The 22,500-nt window shown below is 41.9% G+C and overlaps 1 protein-coding gene across 1 annotated transcript in view; it reads left to right on the top strand.

Annotated features, from left to right (window-relative positions):
* The window catches only part of grin2aa (glutamate receptor, ionotropic, N-methyl D-aspartate 2A, a), a 132,667-nt gene that overhangs the window by 80,995 nt on the left and 29,172 nt on the right, over nucleotides 1-22,500 (top strand). The window contains exons 2-5 of the mRNA XM_023397133.2: nucleotides 966-1,132; nucleotides 4,878-5,306; nucleotides 13,980-14,094; nucleotides 20,864-21,066. Of these exons, the coding sequence (XP_023252901.2) occupies nucleotides 966-1,132; nucleotides 4,878-5,306; nucleotides 13,980-14,094; nucleotides 20,864-21,066 (914 nt within the window). The remainder of the gene's footprint in view (nucleotides 1-965; nucleotides 1,133-4,877; nucleotides 5,307-13,979; nucleotides 14,095-20,863; nucleotides 21,067-22,500) is intronic.

The raw sequence follows: 22,500 nt of genomic DNA, 5'->3' as shown, positions 1-22,500 counted from the left end.
TCATTTGTCTCTTATCTCTTGTTCCAACCTTTTGTTCTGTGTCTCTTAGCCCTTGTGTTTTTTTTTTTTGTTTTTTTTCTAGCTGTCAGGTTGCAGCTACACACACACACACACACACACACACACACACACACACACACACACAAGACATGCGCACACAACAACCTGCAAGTCTATCACAATTAGCCTGCCAAAGACAAGTGGTGTCAAGATAAGCCATGTGTGAACTCTTTGACATTTCACGGTAACAGAAATCCACACAGAGACACGCACGCACACACACACATACACACATATGTACACACAACAAATCACACAATAAACAACCAAAGACAAGGTACCGCTTTCCCCCTTCACACCTTTTGTGATGCTAGATCCTTTTGTCTTCCTCACTGTTTTTGTCTCATTTCACCTCATTCAATGGCCCACACCATAATGAGTCATTGAAAAGGAAACCTCCCAACATAAATGAATAGAGTTAATTTGTCCACCTGTAATGGTACGTGTCTGCTCTGTCCAAGCCCATGTCTCAGTTTGGCTGAATTAAGTGGCAAATGATTCTGAGTCAGGTTTAATGGAGTGGATATGAGTGACTCAGAGTGAATGCAGCCCTTGCCCCCTCTCCAGAACCAGGCCCACAGAGTTCTGCAAGCCCGCCAGTACTGAACCAATCCAATTTGGGCTTAATTGAATTGTTCTGAGCCCCTCATCCATATATTTCCTCCACAAAGAAGCTTATTACACTCTATCTGTGTGTGTGTGTGTGTGTGTGTGTCGGTGTGTGTATAAAAGAGAAAGAGAGTCTGTGTACTCACAATGTGCCAAATTTTAAATGCTCTGCTATAGGTTGATATTTTTGAGATGCAGTTAAGTGATGGAAAGTGAGATAAAAAAAATCCAAATAAATCTTTAAATAAGTCTCTTCTCTCCCTCCCTTTGTCCTCTCTCCTGTTCTCTTTCCTCAGGATGTGAAGTCGACATTCTTCCAGTTCGGCGCCTCCATCCAGCAGGAGGCTCTGCTGATGCTGAACATTATGGAGGAGTATGACTGGCACATCTTCTCCATCGTCACGTCAAAGTTCCCTGGCTACCAGGAGTTCATCAACATCCTGAAAACCACCGTGGACAACAGGTAGGATCTATTACTTTGCACTGTCCTCCTCATTTCCACATTCTTACTGTAAGTTGTATGTAATTTATATTATTATTCTTATTTTTCATAACAGTAGCCAACAAGATGATGCAGCAGCATAAAGTTGTCACTCAAGAAGTGCAGATGTGAAAACCATGGGGCACCTTTTGATTTGGAGAAGCTCAGGATAGAATTCAAATGAAACCTGTGAGGCTGAACTTAGACACAGCGGTACTTGAGTTATGCTAACATCAGCATGTTAGCATGGTTGCAGTGACAATGCTATCATGTTGACGTTAAGCAGGAATCATGTTTAACATATCCACCACCTTAGTTTAGCACGCTAGCATGCTAACAATCGCGAATCGGCACTAAACACAAAGTAGATGAGAATGTCATAAGCTTTGCAGGTGTTTAGTCATAAATAAAGTAATGGATGAAATAAAATTCTGACCTGATGACAGCACTAAATGAAAAAGGATCACCAGTACATGAATGCGTGCACCAAATTTCACGACAATCCATTTAATAGTTGTTGAGATTGGTGGTGGACTGATCAACCAACAGACAGACAGTCACACACTGTGTTAGAATTGAATCTTTCATTTAATATTACATTTAAAAAAAATAAACAAACTAAAGTAAATAATAAACTGTTACACAGATGCAACAGGAAATACCTGGCAAGCATACAATTCAGCTTGAAACACTGTCAACACATTATCTTACAGTGTTGATTAGTGACTTAAAAGTAAACACACACACACACATATATATATATATATATATATACATATACATACAGTATACTTATATGTACAAAATGTTATATATATATATGTGTGACAATATATAGTCGTAATAGAGGAGCTATGAAGTATAATTAAACTGGGCTGTTCCCCTCCCCTTCATAACCTTTTGGGTAGAATCTGTTCATTGTTCCCTCTCAATACCAACAGTTTGCACAAAGAAAAACTGAAGATAACAAGAACTGTAGGTATGTTTTCTAAAGAGTTACTATTGCCAGCATTTTTCTAAGCCTGTAATCTTCTCCATTATCACTGCAAATTTCCCCAGAGAATGGGCAAGTTTTCTCTCTATAAGAATTACTGCATGTTTTGGCCTTTTTTTCTATGTAGTTCAAAAACGGCAAGCCTGAAAGGATTTTATCAGCATTCTTAAAATGAATGTAGATGACAGGTGGCTTCACTACACCTGCAGTTTAGCTGTTGTTTGCTGCACCTTTAGGTCATTTTGACTGATGCTGTAGCTCTCCACAGAGAGAGAGAGAGAGAGAGTGAGAGAGAGAGATGGATTGAAAACTGCAGAAGAAAGCGGCAAGCTATAATTTATGGCAAAAAAAAAAGTGTCAAATGAGTGATACACGTTCAGTAATGTTGAGATGTTGGCAAGAGTAGGTGGCTGTACTTGTGATATATAGAAGCCCAGCTGAGGAGGGTCTTTTTCATTAGCAGTTAGTCTTTATGTCAAACCCAGCAGGGGCTCAAAAACTCTCTGCCCGTCTGTGTTCGGTGACACTTAGAGCTGTATTCATTATACGCAGAGTGGCAACAGGTCGTTAATGGCTAATTAAATAAGATAATAGGAATTTGCTCCTCATAACAGCTGTTACTATCAGAAAATGAACAAGCGTGAGCCTGCATATTTACAAGTCATACATGTTTAAGCCTGTGTTCTCAATGCTTTGGAAGGCAAATGTGATCAGCATAAAGACTTTGATTCTCCCAAACACTTTATTTGCTGATCTGGGAAACTACATACACACACATACTGTAGGTTAACCTCAAATTAACTGTCCCATTTTGCACACTGAGAAGATTTGAAAACAAAAATAGAAAGAAACTGTAATTGAGAGAGAGTTTTGAGAGCAGAAAGCAAAGTCAGAAGGTTGGCCAATTAACTGGCTGTAGCAAGTTCCCTTCCCATTGTTTTTCTTCTAATCTTGTTTTGTCCACATGAACCTGCAGCCAGGTAAACTGCTGCCTTTATTAATACATACAAAAAACTGTCTCCAGCTTTAAACAAGTCCAAGCCCTATTGTTTATGGTTCTTTAGATAACTATTAGCCCTTGTAACATCAATATCTACTCCATATAAATGTGTTTACGATACTTTAGCGAATAGTAGCTGCACAGATTTGTAATAAGAAAAAAATAAGTTTGACATCAGTATCATCATTCATACCCTGCAGAGGTGGATGTTGACCTCCATGTTAAAATAACAGCCCCTCATTCATGAATGAAGAAATAATTATCCCAATTACCTGCAATAACCCGTTGTCAGACTTCCCATGTCAGGTTTCAGCTGGTTTACACTGACTTCGTCATGGGCAAACAGTTTTAATAGCAGTGAACCTCCATCTTTCACATCAGGAAATTAGACCAGTCAACTGAGTGAGTCCAGGCTTACTTTACAATGGAGACATATTAGCACCTGCAGCAGGGCCAGCTAAATAATGTGACGATGAAAGAATAGATTTTGGTGTTGGCTACATGCAGAAAGTGTGCTGAGCAAAGATTTGTATCATGGACATACCTGTATCATATCCTCCCATAATTGTTCTCACCATTGTTGTCTCTCTCTCTTTCTTTCTCTCTCTCTCTCTCTCTCTTTCTCTGTGAATGTGTCTCTGTGTGTCATTGTGTCTCTTTACTAGTTTTGTCATCTGGGATTTGTAGACCATCATCACTTTGGACAGCATGAAGAGGACAGCAAGTCCCAGATCACTCTCATGTTACACTACCTGTCTATTGTTAGATTCTTACACAATGGTTAACTGCTCCCCCTCTTTTCCCTGTCCCACGCATCCCACTTTGTAATATACCGTGTGTGCGTGTGTGTGTGTGTGTGTGTGTGTGTGTGTATGTATGTATGTGCGTGCGTGTGTGTGTGTGTGTGTCTTCTTTGTCCCTCACTCTGCCAGCTCTGCCATGAAGGACCTGTGCTCCTGACACTGCAGCGCGCTGCCAGTTTATGACATATTATGTTCTTTAATTACTAACATAACTGCCACTTCCTCTGCTTGTGCTGCTCTTTAGCCGTGCGTTCTGGGAGCTGCCGGATATTATCGCTCTGGACAATGTGAAAAAGAGCAGTCAGTCCCACTGGATGAAAAAGATACTCCACAAATGCATCATCTTTTTAATGAGCACTCGTTACTTTTGCCCACTTTACATATCTAGAACTAGAAAAAAAAAAGTGTTTTCCTTCATGGTTGCTCTGAACATTACAGTTGCACACCGCAGAGCTAAAAATCTTTGTAAAACATCTGTCTTCAGCCACATGGTTGTGCAGGTGCAATGCAATATTAATGAGCCTATTTTTGTGCAAAAGGTGAGACAGAAGCTCACAGTCGCTAACAATGATGATGTTGATAGCACTATCCTGTGATAGCCGGTGTCACCAATTAGCACACTGACCACAGGCACTGCACCGGCCCTCTCACATTAACAGACCAGCGTTTGTTCTCCTTGTCCTTTAGTTGTGTGGTCTTGGACCTGCTGAGCAACATTATACAGGACCAGCTTTAGCATTTGCATTCCATTTAGCCTTAATGTGTTTCCCCTGACAATACGCACTTCACACCTATTAGTATTCACGTCGCACTTAATGATATTAATTGTAATGGATAATTATAACTGCCCTTGCCAGCACCTGAGCAAAGTTAATAGTCTATTAGTTAAATATTAACATTTCTCTCTTGTCCTCTTTATCCGTGCTTTAGTTTTGTAGGCTGGGACCTGCAGAATATCATCACTTTGGACGCAGTGGAGGAAGACAGCCGGTCTCAGATCATGCTCAAGAAGGTCCAGTCCCCCGTGGTCCTACTCTACTGTTCCAAGGACGAGGCGGTCTACATCCTGGAGGAGGCTCGCTCTCTGGGCCTCACCGGGTTTGGATACATCTGGATTGTGCCGTCACTCACCACTGGCAACCCGGAAATAACGCCAGAGGAGTTCCCATCGGGAATGATTTCAGTGTCATACGACGACTGGGACTACCCGTTGGAGGCGCGCGTCCGTGATGGTCTGGGGATCATAACGTCAGCAGCGGCAGCCATGTTGGAGGAGTATGGCGACATCCCCGAAGCCAAAACATCCTGTTACGGCCAGATGGAGAAGACGACCAAGCTGCCACCCAGCGCGCTACATAAGTAAGCAAAGACAGAGTGTGTGGATATGTTTGTTTTGGCATCCATGTCTAGAATGATTAGTGAGCAATGGAGCTTTTACGAGGAGAGGAAAATAGAAACGGCAGAATTATAATTATAATGGTGATTTTGCATTTTTTTAACATCTGAGAGAGGAGCTGTGTGAATGCACATGGATGTCTGTGTGTGTTTGTGTGTTTTTGTTTGAGTGCATGGCTTCCTGCCACAGTCTGTTTGTTTGCACCCTTGTCCCCAGTAATTAGAGACTTCCACCAAGTTTCCACCAAGTCTGCGTTAAAGATTGAGATTGAAGAATGATGCAATTACTGGATGAAAGACCAAGGGATTGAGAGATAGAGCTGAGAGAATAGAGGAGGTGTAGGAGTCAGAGGGAGAGAGGAGAATGAAAGAGGTGAATGGGAGTTGAGGAGGGAGCCAGCGAAGGAAGAGGCAAGAAACGGAGACTGGGGTAGCAGCGGGAAGCTGCTACAAATGAGTGCTCTCCAAAATTGAAGCGCTCCTTGATGAGTCCTTCTGTTCCTCTTCTCATGTATTCCTCCATCTCTCATTCACTCTCATCTGCTCTCCTTCTCATCATGCACTCACTCCCCAGCAGCCAGTGGGAGATGTTGCAGGTCTTGCCAGCTCTGTCTGGCTCTCCATCTGGCAGAGGAGGGAGAGACACACACATCCTGTGTTTACATCCCAATATTGTGGGTTTTTTTTTTTTTTTTAATAATGGTGTGTGAAATTAAAATTCTTCAGTCTAAAGGATAAAATCTGATTCCAAAATTTATTTCCAAGAATTCCATTTTGCGAAATTCAGAAATGTTATGTGTCTCCACTTCATCTCAGTTAAGTTGGTTAAACTAGAAAATGAGTGAGAGGAGGAACAGATTTTGCAACCCTTGAAAACATGTGGATGTGTTTGACATCGTAATAATCGACATAATTTATCAATATAGTGCATCGATATAATATTGGTCCATTGTGTAAGTAATCATGTCACCATTCTTTAGTTTGCATATGTTAGAGGAAGGGTTGAAATACGGCTAAAATAACTAAGAGTAAAGCACAACAAATTGAAGTAATCTGTTTTTTTTCTGATATTCAGGAGGATTAGTTGTTAGTTTTTAGCCATAACTTCAGATTGAGATGACAATATCTCGGAAAAGGATGAAAGGCTGAGAGAGAGTGACGTAATAAGAGATGAATAATGTAACAGGTACATTTAGAGCACTTAGTGTTTTGGCATTAGTGCACCAACAGAACTTTTAGATCAGATTAAGTTCCAGTTATTTCCTCTGTTAAACTAATATTAGTTTAGGAAGTCAAGATTGAAGACTAACATTTTCCACTGAGGTCAGTTTACAGAGAGGGTCTATAAATTTTATCTGGCCTAAAACATTTTCATGTCATTGCTCCATAAATCAAAACTCTTTTGGCTCATATGTCGAACATTACATCACTAGTTATTTATGTGAGCAGCTAATATACTGCCTACTACCTACTGCATAAATATTGAAGATGTTTTTAGTCTGATACTCCTTCTGGCTTTCAACCAATTTTGAATTTGGGTTTTGCAGAAAAAACAAACAAGATGCATTGTGCACCGTGGGTGGTTAAGGGAGCCTGGGAGATTAGAGCATTCGCTGCAAAAATGGGGCTGGGCTGACTCTTGACTCAGCCTGTTTAGAGAGCTTAAAATCGCAGTAGTCACTGAGGTAACAGAGGAGTAACTGGCATTCTTCAGCAACATTTATGAGCTCCCACTTGTAAATTATGGTCATTTCGTGTAAAGAGACAGTAAAGCATGACTGATTGCGCCTTTAATAACCTCAGCGGGACTTTAAATACCAATTCCACACTAATGTAGCTCTCGTTTTGTCTGGAAACACAGGTAAACCAAAGAGAATTACCAAATATCCAGAGCCAGCTGACATTGTTCCCAGCATGCTCTGCTGCCTCAGGTTGTTACCCAGGTGATGAGTAGCCACAGATGGCTCTGTTGTGGGTGAGAGAGCTCAGCCAATAGGGCTTCAGGGCCAGGACATGAGAAACATGATTGGTCAAGGCTAGGTCGGGGCGACGAGCCAGCGTGGGTTGTTAGACCATCAACGGCTGTCAGGGGAGATAGGAGAACATGGCCAGTGCGCGCACACACACACACACACACACACACACACACACACACACACACACATACATACATACATACATACATACGTACAGACTCACAGAGGTGGACAGATGGGTTGTATGTACAAATGTACACATTACAGAATTATACAGTATTTTAAGGCTGTAGTGTAAGGCTGGGTCACAGTATCATATCCCAGGCTTCATTTTAGTTCTTCTGTGGATCTACTGCCTTTTTGAAAGCAAGATGTCAATAACAGCATCATGTTAGTATGTGTGAAATTTATGTACTTCTTTGCTTGAACACCTCTCAGACTCAAAGACTGTGATTTGTGACATCACTTTGATTTACAGTGGATGCTACGCCCGTCCTTAACTGAGCCAAAAACATCTCACAATAGAGCAAAACTTAGTTTGATGAGAATAATATTGATAGTCAGTGCAGTCACAAAAAGTCCGTTGCTCTGGTGACCAGTACCGAGCACTGTGGGCTTTCAGTGAAGTTTTACCTCACTCACTTTGCCTGTGACAGCTGTGATGATAAATCCACCGTGACATATCGAAGATGAATATGTTTTGCAGAGTAATAGAAAAATAAAATTAAATAAAAACAGGAGACAAATGACCAACTAAGAGAGCTGGCCAGTGCAGCAATCAGACCAAGTGACAACTTGTGCTCCATATAAATTATGGTATGTGTATGTGTGAGGGTTTGTGTGTGTCTGTGCTTATGTGTTAGAAACAAGAAAAATATCCCCCCCTTAAGAGAATATTCTGTCATGACCGATTTACTGTGTCCTGCTCACCTTGCTGTGGTGAACAGTGTGTCTTAAAGACTTAAGCACTTATTTATCTGTGAGTTTGTGCGTGTGTGCGTGTGTGTGTGTGTGTGTGTACACATGTGTGAGTTTGTTCTGACAGGTAATTTCAGTCTCTAGCCCTGATATATGAGGGTCAGAACTCAGGAAACACACACATATACACACCTACACATAACACACAGGTACTGGGTCCTGGGCCAGCTGTCAAAGACATGTGCTCACACACTACTCGATGCAACTGAAAATTGAAAGGAGACGTTTCCTGACAGTTTTTATATTAGTTGATAAGATGCGATCATGCAATAGAGTACTGTGCTAGAAACAAATACTCAAATTGGAATACTGAAGTTGTGTTTATATGTTGTGCAAAACTACTGCGTGTATTTGTCATTTTCTTAGACTTAGAGACATAACCTATGAATATCTTTTGTCACAGAAGGGAAACAACTGCTCATAAATATTACATTACTGCATGATTGATTGGTAACCACCTCTGTGTGTATTTATTATTCAAACCCATATGTACATTTCTGTCAGCTGTTGATGTGATTTGTGAGAAATGCCTTTACCTGCAGCAGGTGATCTCACAAGGAATAGTGTATTTGACTAGATGGGGAATATACCTATACACTGTCACATGTGTGCATGAAATTAACATCCGACCTGAACGACTGTATTGGTCGTTTGCCCGTACCCTGTGATTCAACCCGTAAGAGCGTCACCTGACATCACGGTGACAGTTTGCCAGACCTTCATTGTCATGGTTACAATAATAAAAACATGGCTAAGCTTATGGAACCGTCATGGTTTGGTTAAGTTTAGGCGTGAGAAGTACTTGGTTAGGTTTAGGCAAAAAGTGAGGTTTGGGTTAAAATAACTGCACCTCCTTAAGGTTAGAGGACCTTTGTCGTCATGGTTACAGTAATAAACGCAGTTAAGTTTGTGGAACTGTCACAGTTAAAAGATACAACAGCAGCTATTGGTTTCAACATGAAACAAACAGCAGTCTCCCATGTGGAAGGCCTGTATTATGCGGATCCATCCATCCTCCCCAGTCTTGTTTTAACGTGAACTTTGTTGATGTTTGTACTACATCACATGACTTCCTCCTTTATTCCCGTAACTATGGTCGCCTAACAATTAAACATTACTATGGGTTGTAATAAACTGCTGGCACAGGCCAGTGTGTCCAATACTGTATGTAACAGTCACTGTGTTGACAGTAATCATGTCATGAGCATAAATAAGAAACACATTTTCTTTGAAGCAGTGAGCTAGTTGTAGTTCAAGTGCCTGATGCTTAGCCTGAAGTGTCCATCAGGCACTGTTGGGTGTGCTTTCAATACAAGACTGCGGGAGCAGCAGAACATTATCCAGTAGGTTAAGATAGGAGCTCCCTCATCTGATGCTGATGACAGCCAAAGCTGCTTAGTTGTTTTGTAGGATTACAAAGACCAGTATGGAGAACAGCAGTAAGTATTGAAAGAATAGTTGCAAAGGTTTGGAGGCTTCTTAGCTTTTAGCTCAGAAAAACTTGTATGTATGGACAATCTAATAGGCATCTAAGCTAGGCTAGTTAGCTAGTTTATTTGGTGTTACTTTTTTCCCACTATGATTAGATGTAGCTACTGTCTTATGTAGTACAACAAACTAGTTGTTAAAATGTTAGAGCATCAAAACTGATTTTTTGAATTACAGACAACAGGTCTGGAGAAGTCAGTAATTTAGCTTTCACTAAGGCTAGCTGTGACTAGTCTTAACTAGCTGGATGTTTTCGAGAAATTACACATTTCTATAACACAATTATTTCCATAAGGTAAAAGTAACCTAATTAAGTCGAAGTATGGTCTTAACTCAATTTGACCAGATATGTAGTTACTGCATTTTGTCTTTGTAGGGCGCAATAGTTGTCTGCATTGTGTTAAGCAAAAATTGTGTGTGATTGTCAGCTTGTGTACTACATCTTAGAGATAAAGGAACTATCAAGTTGCTTTTGGTTTGAATACTCAGAGAGGAGAGAGACCGGGAGACATGGGAGGGAGTTTATTCAGTGGCAATGTGAACTACTGCAAATCCCAAAGCACAAGAAGATTATAAATTTTTCATCAGAGGGAAGGATATCTAAGAAGGTGCTCCACTGTTGTGCGCTGATTCCTGTCCTAAAATTGGATTTGCATATTGGAGAAAACCCATGATATTCTAACTGAGCTACAGCATAAAGGATCCCAGGCCAATACACACATAAAACCCTATTGTGTGCAACAAAGGAAATGCTGCTGAGGTAGCTGTGTGGACACATGTTGCATTTTATGGTGTGACTGCAAGCTTGGAAAAGACTAAATGTAATTGTTAGCATTAATCTTGTGCTGCTGAAACTCCAACAAACAAAATAACTGCACAGACACACACACACCAGGGACGACAGGAGGGGCAGACACAGTGCTAAGCTAGCATCTACTTCACCTTGTACAGTCATCATTCATGCCACACTTAACACATGCCACCTGAGGCTCAGTGTGTGTTTTCAAGTGACTGCCCACCCTTGGGTCCTCTTAAAAGACCTAAATCAGCACTGATAGCAGCCCCCCCATCCTTTTTTTAGACTCCCCTCCCCTCTGTCTCTCACAGCCACAGCCTGCATGTGTTTGCTTTTGCACTTCATAGATCATGAGTGCTCTGACATTATACATCATTGCTTTGACTGCCTCTTGTCTTGATGAAGGATAAATGTCTCTATCTTTGACACCCACACAGCATTATACAGTTCATTTGAACATGTTTGCGGAGACACTTTTCCCTGCAGTCAAACATCTTCAGATAAAATGTGGAGTCTTTATCACAAAGTAAGACTGTTGTAAACGAGGGGAGATCCAGAGCAACTCAGAGTAAGTGAGCACTTGAGATATTATGTCTTATGTGTCAAGAGCCCTTTGACAGGGAAGGACTAAGGGCTGCTACCAGAGAAGATGGGTGCTGTGGATTATGCTCTGTGTAAAATACAATGACCCAGTATATTTGGAAATGTCATTGTCTTTTGTTATTAACGTCATAAATGCTCTGTCATTGCTCAGAAGCGAAGGATTAAGACAGCAGCACAAATGCAGAGTATCTGGCACTTGCTGCTGTAATGCAGTGTTATGTGTCTGCTCTTACTTGCGTGCTGCAGTGTATGTTTAGTGCTGGTTAACTCTGGTGCAGTGCCCCCCTCCCAACGCAACCCCTTTTACTCAAAAAAAAAAAAAAAAAAAAAAAAAGAGGAAAGAGGGAGGAAGGAAAAAAAATAACACAGAAGATATTTTTATCCTAACTCTGTCGAGGCTTAGTTCTCCTCCTCCCTCGTCATACTTCTCCTCTTTCCATCTCCCTTACTCAGTCTTTCTTATCTTGCTCTCTCACTTTTTTTTTTCTTTTTTGGTTGCCCCTTCTCCGCTGTCTGGCCCCCCCCCAGCCAAATGAATGGAGAGATTACTGATATAATGGAGGCTGGAAAGTGAGAGGAATTGGATCGCTTTACTATGATCTCAGTGCTACAGGAGAGGAAACATTATGTGGAGAATTGTTGAGGTGTGCAAAGTAATTGTCGGCGTTCCTGTGTGTGTGTTGCAGGGATATTCATTCAGGGTTATTTAGGGTCATCTCCCGGCATACACTCTCCAGTCTGTGTCCGTATCCTAGCAACGCCCTATCAGGTCCACCTGTTCAATGGGCGTCAGCCCAAACATACTTGCAGACACGCACACACATACACACACGATCTGCCTGTCCTGTCTGCATCCTGTTCTTGCAAAATTGTGCACTGTTATACTATTATGATGTTCATTTGGAATCGGTTTTGAAACAAAATACAGAAGGGACTCATGTGTTAAGAGACAGAGGGATTAGCTGAGGTCTGAACATCTTCACCTGCTCCTCCTTACCAGCTCCAAAAGGAAATAATTTTGTTTACTGGTTGACCTTACAGGATGCTCCGCTCATATTCTTCTGACATCAAGCATAAGTTTCTACATCGTTGTATTAGATTGACATCAAATGTTTTATATTGGTGCAGTAAAAAACACTTTCTTTGCTGGATTGTGTCAAAAAGAAAGATGCCTGAAAACAGAGCAAGAAAATGAATCAAATGAACAACAAAAGAGAGCTAACTGTAAAGTAAACAGAGGGAACGAACAGCAAAGGCTTCCATTGTGCGTGTGTGTGTGTGTGTGTGTGTGAGAGTGTGTCTTCCACATAGATGGTTGCAAAGCGCAGAATTGGCTGTTGTCTAAGAGAGCAGCCTGGGCGCTGGTATTGATCCCAGCCCCTCTTTCTCTGCTGTAGTTGCACATAATTGGGTTCAGCGCAGCATCTCCTGTCCAATCAAATGGCTTAATACTTCTCACCTGGTTGCTCGCAGGCCAATCAGATCATTTTAATCACAAGACCCACTCAGTGCCCTTATCACTGGCTGATTTCATCTGGGCATTGACTGGTTTTGTGTGTGTGTGTGTGTGTGTGTGTGTGTGTGTGCGTGCGTGCGTGCGTGCGTGCGTGCGTGCGTGTGACAAGCATCAATTTAAAAGGACATGTAGGTATTGTGATACGTTGCCACACACGCAAACACACATTACACAGCCTTTTTCATCCTTGTGACTCAGTATTATAATTGGTCCAGACTGCTGGTTTGTGTAACATATGGCATTAAAGCTGCTTTTTTATGTAAAAGAACAAGCAAAAGGACATCCATTATCCCAAACTGGTAACAAATTGCTTACCAATCAATGATTTTTCTGACACAAATAATAAGACTCTTTAAAAGCATAATTTGTACAACATCAGTAGTCGCAATGGAACCAGCTTCATACAGCGCGATACGCTCCTGCACGAAACAGCTCACCTGCTGTGGCTTTTCAAAGACACATCACATGTTCTCCCATACATCCATTTCGGAATTTGCCCCGTCGGCATGCCCCAGCCCCAGAATGGAGCAGAAGAGGAGGAAAAGAAGAGCCGTCTCTGCCGTGTTGTACATGACCGCTGACAGAAGGACTGAGGGAGACAGAGTGGGGAAGGACAGCCATGATTAATGTGGAGGCTATTTGGACCCAAGAATATCTTCCCACTGCCCTCCATCTTAGCTAATGTGACCTGCCATATGGGTCACTCATTACTGTGTGTGTGGGTGGGTGTGTGTGTGTGTGTGTGGTGATAGTATGGACAGACTATCGCTTAAGGTACTATTCATTTTCACATTTTCTTTTTTTTTTTTAATTTATATTTCTGGATCTGAGCACACACTGCTCTGTTATTACTGACAATACTCTTATTCAGAAGTGATACTCACAGGTTATATACACGCACACACATTTTTGGATTCAAATAGATTTTATTATCCCTCAGCATTACAATTTAACTCTCCTGTCCAGTTGCTTTTTATTTTCTAGAATGTAATTATAATGAATGAAATATGACTTTACAACTTTCAATGCAGAAGAGATTGTGTGAATATTTCAGGACAGTAATACTAGCAGATTGTAAATTGACTTTTTCTCATGCTAATATAATTCAATATCCCTTTTCCTCTGTTTTTCCTCGCTTCCATTCATTTCTCTCCCTCTCTCAATCTCTGATTTTTCCACCTTCCCCCCTTCTTCCTCCTCCTCCTCATCTCTCTCATCTATTATCATCTTCTGCCTCACTACTCCTCACCCCTATCCTCCTCCTCTCCTCTCACTCTCAGGTACATGATGAATGTGACATGGGATGGCAGAGACTTGTCATTCACTGAAGACGGCTACCAGGAAAACCCAAAGCTGGTGGTCATTGTTCTCAACAAGGACAGGGAGTGGGAGAAGGTAGGTTTTACGACTGTATCTTGGTTTGTGCTTATATGTGCGCAAAAGTGTAACCGCATATTCCTGTGTGTTTGCAGAGACACAGAGTTCATCTTTCACCTTAATGTTGGATTTTTTAAGGCCATCTTAAATATTTTTTAGACTTTTTAAATACTTTATTATATTATATTTTTTATAATAACTTAAATTAAAGGTTAAGTGTTTAGCATTTCCTTCCCTTTACCTGCCAGTAAGGGGAAGGAAACAACAATTAGAACATTAGATAGGGAGATCTAAAATAAAGCAAATACAATTGAAGAGTGCAGTGAATAAATAAAATGTGTTTGTTTGTTACAACAGTGGGGGCCGGCCCAGTAAAAGCAAATGTGACTGAGTGACTGAGTGATAAGGTTACACCAGCCTGCTGTGGGACTCATAACTCCAGTATTTCTAAAAAAACACTGTCCCTGACCTTTGTTCTTGTGTTTTCCTCTGTGTTTATATTGCTTTTGTTTATTGTATATTTCTCTGTGTTGCTTTTGCATGATCAGTACTGTTATCATTTCTTACTATTACAGTTTTTTATGTTTCCTGTTGTCTTAATCTATTACCGACTGACACATTATTTTCTTTACCAAAAAACTACCTTATGCATCGCAAATACAGATCTGGGGAGCTAGCAGTGATAACCGTGGTGGCTAAACAGATAAAAGAGTGCTACCTGTAGAACCTGAAAAAAAGACATCACAGTACTGCTCACAATCTTTGACTGGCAAGTGACCTCTGAGAAATACACTGCATAAACAAAAAGAGCAATAAGTGAAAATGATACTTCTGGCTCATCATGCAACATTTGATGTTGATCAACGAGCTCAATTACCAACAAGTTTATAGGTTTTCTTTAACTGGTTAATGTGAGGAAGCGTCAATAAAGAATGGCCACTTTTAATGGCTGAGTATTCTAGCCATTTTAATGGACTTTAAATGGCACCAATGTATCTTTATACCTACATCTGGCTTCCTCATGCAGGCTTAAATACCTCATATTTAATGCCCCACTAGCTCATAGCTCAGAGTGGGTGAGGCTGAGAAGACAAGTTTGAGAGAAGAATGGCAAAGGAGAGAGATGTGGCTAAAGATAGGATTTGGATAGGGAAGAGAGGGAGATGGATGTTGTCTTTTCTGTCTTGTCCTTCCTTTACATCTCCCACCACTTTTTGTCTCCTTCCTCCCACTGCCTCCCTCTCTCATGACATCTCGAATTCTACCTCACATCTGTCTTCTTTCTTCTTCCCTCTTCTCCTGATCTCCTTTCCCTTCCTCTTTACTTCTCCTCTCTGCCTCCGTCTTTCCATCCTCTCCTCCATTTTTTTTCCTTGTGTCCCTTCTCCTTCACTTTTTGCCAAAAGCCAGATAATCTGTACACTCTGTCTATTTTCAGCTGTGATTGCTGTTGTGGTCTCTGATAGCACCTCAAACCACAGTTAATCAAAACCTGAGACCTCCGTTATTGGGGTGGTAAAGGGTCACTGCTCTTGTGTGTGTGTGTGTGTGTGTGTGTGTGTGTGTGTGTGTGTATGTTTACCCTTCCACACAGGTTATTGACAAAAACACTATTCAAGAGACTTGTGCTTCAACCAATCTGGTTTTTATTCAGGTCACATCTGTGTGTGTTACAGTATTCGGTTTAGTTTGCTGCAATCCGCACAGTCTCCACCCAATCTTTGAGACTAGCTATTTCATATTTCATACTGACACACACGCACAGACACACACAGACACACACAAACACACACAAACACACCCTTTGTCAGTGTGCTGAGGGGAAGTAGAGTGTGTTGTTGTAAACAGAAAGCCTGTGAAATTGATCAGTACCACTTCGCTGTGGTGCAGAGAAAGAGACTGAAGGCAAGAGAGACACGGAGACCCAAAGTGGAAACATAATTGGGAGCTTCTCTTTCTATCTCTCTCTCTCTCTCTCTCTCTCTCTTTCTCTCTCTGTCTCACTCTCTCTCTCTCCCTGAGTCTGGTGCAGCTGTCCCACCCATGCACCAGAAATCAGCGGCGCACAGAGAGAGAGAGACTTCCATGATGATCAAGAGATAAAAATTCAGTAACTGCACTAAAATATGGATATGCACTAAAAATATAAAATGTGTCCCCTTGGGGCAGAGGAGGAAGAGACAGGGAGAGGAGAGCAGTATGGAGCGCTACCGAGACGAGCGAGCGATAGAGACAGATGGGCCAAGATAGCGAGAGCAAATGAGCACAAGAAAAGGAGACAGAGAGAGAAAGAGAGGGAAACAGAGGAAGAGAGAGGTGGAACTGAGCAATCATCATGTGTATGCTCTACCCCTTTTCACCCACTACAGGTGTCTAGCACTCAGGTTTTCACAGCACCCACACCTGCTGTTCTCTGCATCACACACATGCAGTTGGTGAGATGGTAGATTTCTGAGTTTTGGGAAAAAGTGCTTTTAAAGTCGCTTCACCTGTTTGGCTAGCTGTGTATGTGTTGGGAATTTCTCATCAGTGAATTAGTTTTATTCAAAAGAGGCGCCGATTGAAGCTAGTCATGTGGGTGTGACTGGATCCAGTGTGGCATTATGGGGGAATTATCCTAAATTAAACTGCGAGCTTGAAAAATGTGCTGAACAACTGCAAGCAATGAATTAAATCAATTTTGATGTAGTATCAAGCAGTTTTAAGACACACGCACGCACACACACACACACACACACACACACACACAAGAGCATGTGGTTGTATTCTTGTGCATGCATTCATTTTATACTCATAAATGTTACTTCACTACAGTTTCTTTTTTTAATAATCACCTGATGTCCTAATTTGCTTTTGGGGACATTTTTACCAAAAGTAAAAAAGTAGCTTGATTGTTTAATAGAATTAAATGTCTGGAGAAACTGTGGATATACGCCCGCTCCATAATCAGTGACATGGCAGAAAAGATGATGAATTTTCTTACTGTATTCAGAGTTACAGTATAACTTCAGCGACTGAATGAGAAAAGTTTATTTACCGATCAGAACCAGGATGTTATGTTTTATTCCTGCTGAGTAGATGGAGTGTGTAAATTGCTTCAGGAACTGCTGCAGTGTTAGCAGCCAGTTCACAAAATAATTATTACAGACAGCATGGGATTTGTGCTTGGAGAATCACAATATGGAGAGCAGACAGGCAGAAAAACCCACGTGTGTCCACACAAGCACACACACACATGCACTTCCAAATTGACGCGCAAACATGCGCATGCATTTTCTATCCAGGCAGCACTGTTCTCTGAATCTTAATAAAAGCGCTTCACTTTAAGGAAAGATGTCTAAATCCATGCATGCAGTTTTCTCTAGCTCCTCCACTCTGTCATCTTCTTTCACTCTGCCCTTGTTTTCTCACACACACATACAGACGCACACATGCACATGCATACTTGCACACACGCAGGCGCACGCACACATTCACACATATAAACAGAGCGAGCGTAGGAGAGGGAGAGCAGAATCCATTTTACCGACATAATTTTTTCTGACAGGAGTGACAGATACTGTTTTATGACTGAATGGGTTTCTCCACGCTATTAGGAACTCATTCTCCCATAATGCAACTTGCCACAGCAATAACTCTCCCAGTGAGACTGGCACAAAGAAGGTGCTCAGTGTAAGAGCTCCGACCCTTGTTTTTCTTTATTCTTTTATCACTCTCTCACTCGTTCAGCCAGGCTCTAGTTTATTTTAGCCCTTCATTGTGTGTGTGTGTGTGTGTGTGTGTGTGTGTGTGTGTGTGTGTGTGTAGGTCAAAAACACTGTGACAGAACCAGTAAGAGAGAGCGGAACGTGCGCAATAGTTGAAATAAAGAGCAAGACGTTCAGGAACAAAGAACAAGGCCTTTCAAAATAAAGATAAAGAAAGACGAGGAGGAGAACAGAGAGAATAGAAAAAAGGAGGGCAGGTTTGAGCTGACAAAAGAAAGAGTAGTAGATGAAACAAAACACCGCTCTTCTGGGGCAGAGTGTCATCTCATCACCAAGTGGCTCTAAATCTGTCGCAGGGTGATGATGCGATAGGATTGCTGCCATGGGGTGTTATAATGCAGTAATCCCACAGGCCCTATCATCATAACCTCCCACTGGCCTCACTGTCACATTACACGCAAGCACATGCACTACTTTTCTGTGTTATGTGTGTGTGTGTGTGTGTGTGTGTGTGTGTGTGTGTGTGTGTGTGTGTAATATCTGGTATGTCATAAGGGGGAGATTCAGCAATCTGTTTCTTGGCCGGTCGATAGAGAGAGAGAGAGAGAATCCTCTCTCCTCCTCTCTGGGCGTTAATTTATAACCCCTCTTTCTTTAATTAGAGAGATGGGGAGACAGGGAGGAAGAGGGAAGAAGAGAGCAGGAGGACAGGAAATCAGAAGAGCTGCTTAAGTCAGCTTCTTCTTCCCCTCCTCCTCCTCCTCCTCCTCCACCACCTCCTTTTTTTTTTCTTTTTTTTTTCAACTATCTTCTGAGTAGAACATTTATCTCTCCTCAGAGTTTATTGACTCATCCTACCAAATCAGGGCTACTCCTCAAAAGCTTAAATAATGATTGAGTGGATCAAATTTGAGTTGTGTGTGTGTCGCGTGTCAGTGCTGTATAGTGATAGTTAAATGTACAACAAGTAGTGAAACCAATCAAAAAAGTATAGTTAAAAAAATGAAGAAATGAAAAAAAACAAAAAATTGAGCTAAAAGTGATTTTTCACACTCCCAACATGTGAAATTACGCATTATGTTCAAACACCAGTGGAGTTTACATATCAGCTTTATTGTTTGAACCCACGCTCTTGTCTATTCCATTCCTCTCTGACTCATCTTTGTTTTTGTTTTTATTTTTTATTTTTCCCATTCGCTTTATTTCTGCCACACGAGTCTTGCCTTACTTATTATGCACACATTTACATTACCAATCCCACTTCCTAATTCACCTCCCCACCCCTTTAAAAGACACACACACACTTCACACACACACTTCACACACACACTCTCTACGCGCGTGTGTGAAGATACGAACACCGAAGTCACTCACTTGTGAAATGCAAAACAGCTGGGGTAAGACAGATAGACAAATGTGGCCACTCCCTGGAGAGTGAAGGTGACACACAAGGAGCCACACACATGCCACCTCAGTGTACCGTCCTGCCCCCCCCCCACCTCCTCAACACAAACGCCTACACACACACACACACACACACACACACTGAGAGATGTAGCCGACAGCAGAGTGAGCTGTTGACAGTGGTGCCTTCTAAGAGCGGAGAAAAGACTCTAATCCCTGTCAGAGGATAGAAAACCACTCAAAGCAAAACAATTAAAATGCTAATTTCACTTCCTCCTCTCTGCTCGCCTGTTAATGACTTAGCCAGGCATGCAGGATAAGCAACAACATGCGTGTGTGTGCGTATATGTGTGTGCGTGCGTGTGCGTGGGTAAAAACCACTGTCCTGTGGCTCCAGGGTCAAAGGGGTTACAGATTAGTGTATATGTATTACATGTGTGCTTAACTTTGTAAGATCCTATTTTATTCACACACACACACAAAACACACACACAAAAAAAGTATCTCAACATATGTCCATTTGTCATCTGTCTAGAAATCCAGTTGCGAGTCTTCGCATTCATGCCCATGAATATGTGTGTTGCCGAGTGTGTGCAACACACAAAAAAAAAACTTGGCTCTAAGGTCATCCACTTCGCTCCACACCACAGCTGTGTTGCTGTGAGGAATAAAGAGAGACAGACGAGAAGAAAGAAAGGCTTTGGAAATGGAAGGAAAGAGTGAGAGCGAGGTTTTGCCTTTTCCCGGCTCCTGTAACATTAATTATTGAGAGTTGAGCAAACACTCGCTGCCTGCTGCTGTCTCTCTCTTTCTCTCTGACTCCTGAGTCTGACAAAAACATACGTAAATAGCGTACACACACACTCACACACACACACACCACACACCACACAGGCACTCACATACATTCATACATTTACAGACTGTTGAGTGGGTAAAGAGCATCCATAGGGGAATCTGTGACATCACTGCTCTGAAAACTTTCTGCATTATTAACAGCGTCACAGCACTATCATACTGCCCCCCCACCCCCACCCCACCCTCTCTTTCTCATATATGTTTGCATTCAGAGCTATAATGTGCAGTGTATTCCTCTGTGTGCATTTTGTCATGCATCCCTACACGCCGTGCTTTTAATCTGTTATGTTGTACCCACAGTCATACCGGCAGCCACATTTATTATGGTGTGTCATGTATTCTGATTTGTATGTATGTGTTGTAGGGAACACATGTAACATTGACATCTCCACTTCCTGTCTGCTTTGAGTTATTTTGCAGCAGACCACACCAGCTACAGGTAAAGAAAAGTAACACACTGTGTTTCTCAAAATGATGCCATGTTATGATCAGTGACTGGTGGACATATTTTTCCCACCACTTCCTGTCTGCTTAAATTTGATCTGAGGGCTGAGGGATCTAAATGTTTAGAGACGCTGTCTTTTCAGTGTGAGCTCATGGGTGGAAATCCGACAACAGCCAGCGCCACTGTTACAGAAAGTGCCTCCGGGCAGATGCTGACTCCCAGCCTGCTCACTAATTATAAAGTACTGGATAAATACCTCAAATGTAAATTCAGCTGTTCTAGTTTTTAGCAACTTAACAGCCTCGGCGAAGGTACTGCGCAGCTTGCTTCTCATTTCACCTTTTTCCCCCCCCTATCCTCTCCTTCCCTCCAGATGGGAAAACTGGACAACGGCAGCCTGACACTGAAGTACCCGGTGTGGCCGCGCTTCAACTCCTTCGGTGATGCCGAGCTTGACGACAACCACCTGTCCATCGTCACTTTAGAGGAGAAACCTTTCGTTATAGTGGAGGACGTGGAGAGGCTCACCGGAACCTGCATGAGGAACTCCGTCCCCTGCAGAAAGCATATCAAAGAGTAAGTTATCTATCTATCTATCTATCTATCTATCTATCTATCTATCTATCTATCTATCTATCTATCTATCTATCTATCTATCAAACAAAACATTAGAATAAGTTCAGAGAGGATGCTCAGATCAACAGTACAGAGAAAATGCTGTAACAACACTTGACTGAACAGATGAATCTGACCTTTTACTCACTTTGACATGATAAACTGTCTGTCATTATCCAGTGTATTATCAGTTAGAGTGTGACCTGCTCGCCTCAGCATGAAGCTACATTAACCTTAGCTGAATGCAGTCAACAGCTACCCATCCTCAGTGTTAAGCGACCGTTCTAAAAAATATGACGCAGAGTTATGAAATAAGAAATTCGCACAAATCGTTTCATGCATTGGTTATTAAGGGTTCACGGCAACACACACATTTGTTGTACAACACAGTAACACTAACTGAAACTCACTGTAACATCGGCCTGATGCCATCGACTAAGTTATCAAACGAACATGTAATTTGACGTGTCCGAAAATGTGGGACTGAACATGACAGAAAATTAAACTCCATTTTTTCATCATTGTAGTTGATAATCAGAAGGTGATGAAGATTACATTTTCTGTGCTTGCTCTCTCTCTCTCTCTCTCTCTCTCTCTCTCTCTCTCTCTCTCTCTCTCTCTCTCTCTCTCTCTCTCATATGAGCATGGCAAGAAGTGCAGTGTGCGATCTATGCAGCAGCGTCTTTCCTCCCCCTGAAAATGGAGGCGACTGCTGAACTCAGCAATGTACTTCCTTCCACACCAATTTTCTTTCTAATGCCCAAAGATCTAGCCTCCTCCTATATTATGTTCTTGAAGTACACAATCACAGCGAGAGTGGCTTACACTGCGTGTATGTGCGTACGTGTGTGTGTGCGCGCGCGTGGGTGTGTGTCACTGAGGGGCTTGAGTGCTACAGAATCAAAGCATGTAATGGGTTTTCGGATAATTTAATATAATTTTTCTCCACTGGAACACAGACACCCACGGACATGTACGCTACACACTTTGTGTCACTCCTATCATTACATACATACATTCATGTATACAAAATGTCTATAACTACTACACATGTACACACATGCCTACACACACACACACAGAGCTGATTAGGCGGTAATAGGGTCCCAGGGAAGAGGCCAACAGAGATTTTCATCCAGAATCACTGTGAAGTAGGGCGGAGGATAAAGCATCTCCAAGGAGGAAGACAAACACACAAACTCATATACACTCTCTGTTGCCACATGTCCACTCACTCACAGGCCAATGCATCCGGGTGCACTCCTCCCTCCCACAGCGCAATTCCCACTCAAGCATCCATAGTTTCCATTTGGAGAAAGAGGGATAGATGGAGGGAAGGGAAGGGGCAGAGAGAGGGTGGTGGTGGTGGTGGTGGTGGAGGGGTTGGATGGGGGG

The sequence above is a fragment of the Seriola lalandi genome, unplaced genomic scaffold (genome assembly GCF_002814215.2).
Source record: "Seriola lalandi dorsalis isolate HSWRI2012SDOR001 ecotype SW California unplaced genomic scaffold, Sedor1 jcf7180002054997, whole genome shotgun sequence".
In the NCBI taxonomy this organism is placed as follows: domain Eukaryota; kingdom Metazoa; phylum Chordata; class Actinopteri; order Carangiformes; family Carangidae; genus Seriola; species Seriola lalandi.
Note: the sequence above shows the minus strand (reverse complement) of the source record. Positions and strands in the feature narration are given on the sequence as shown.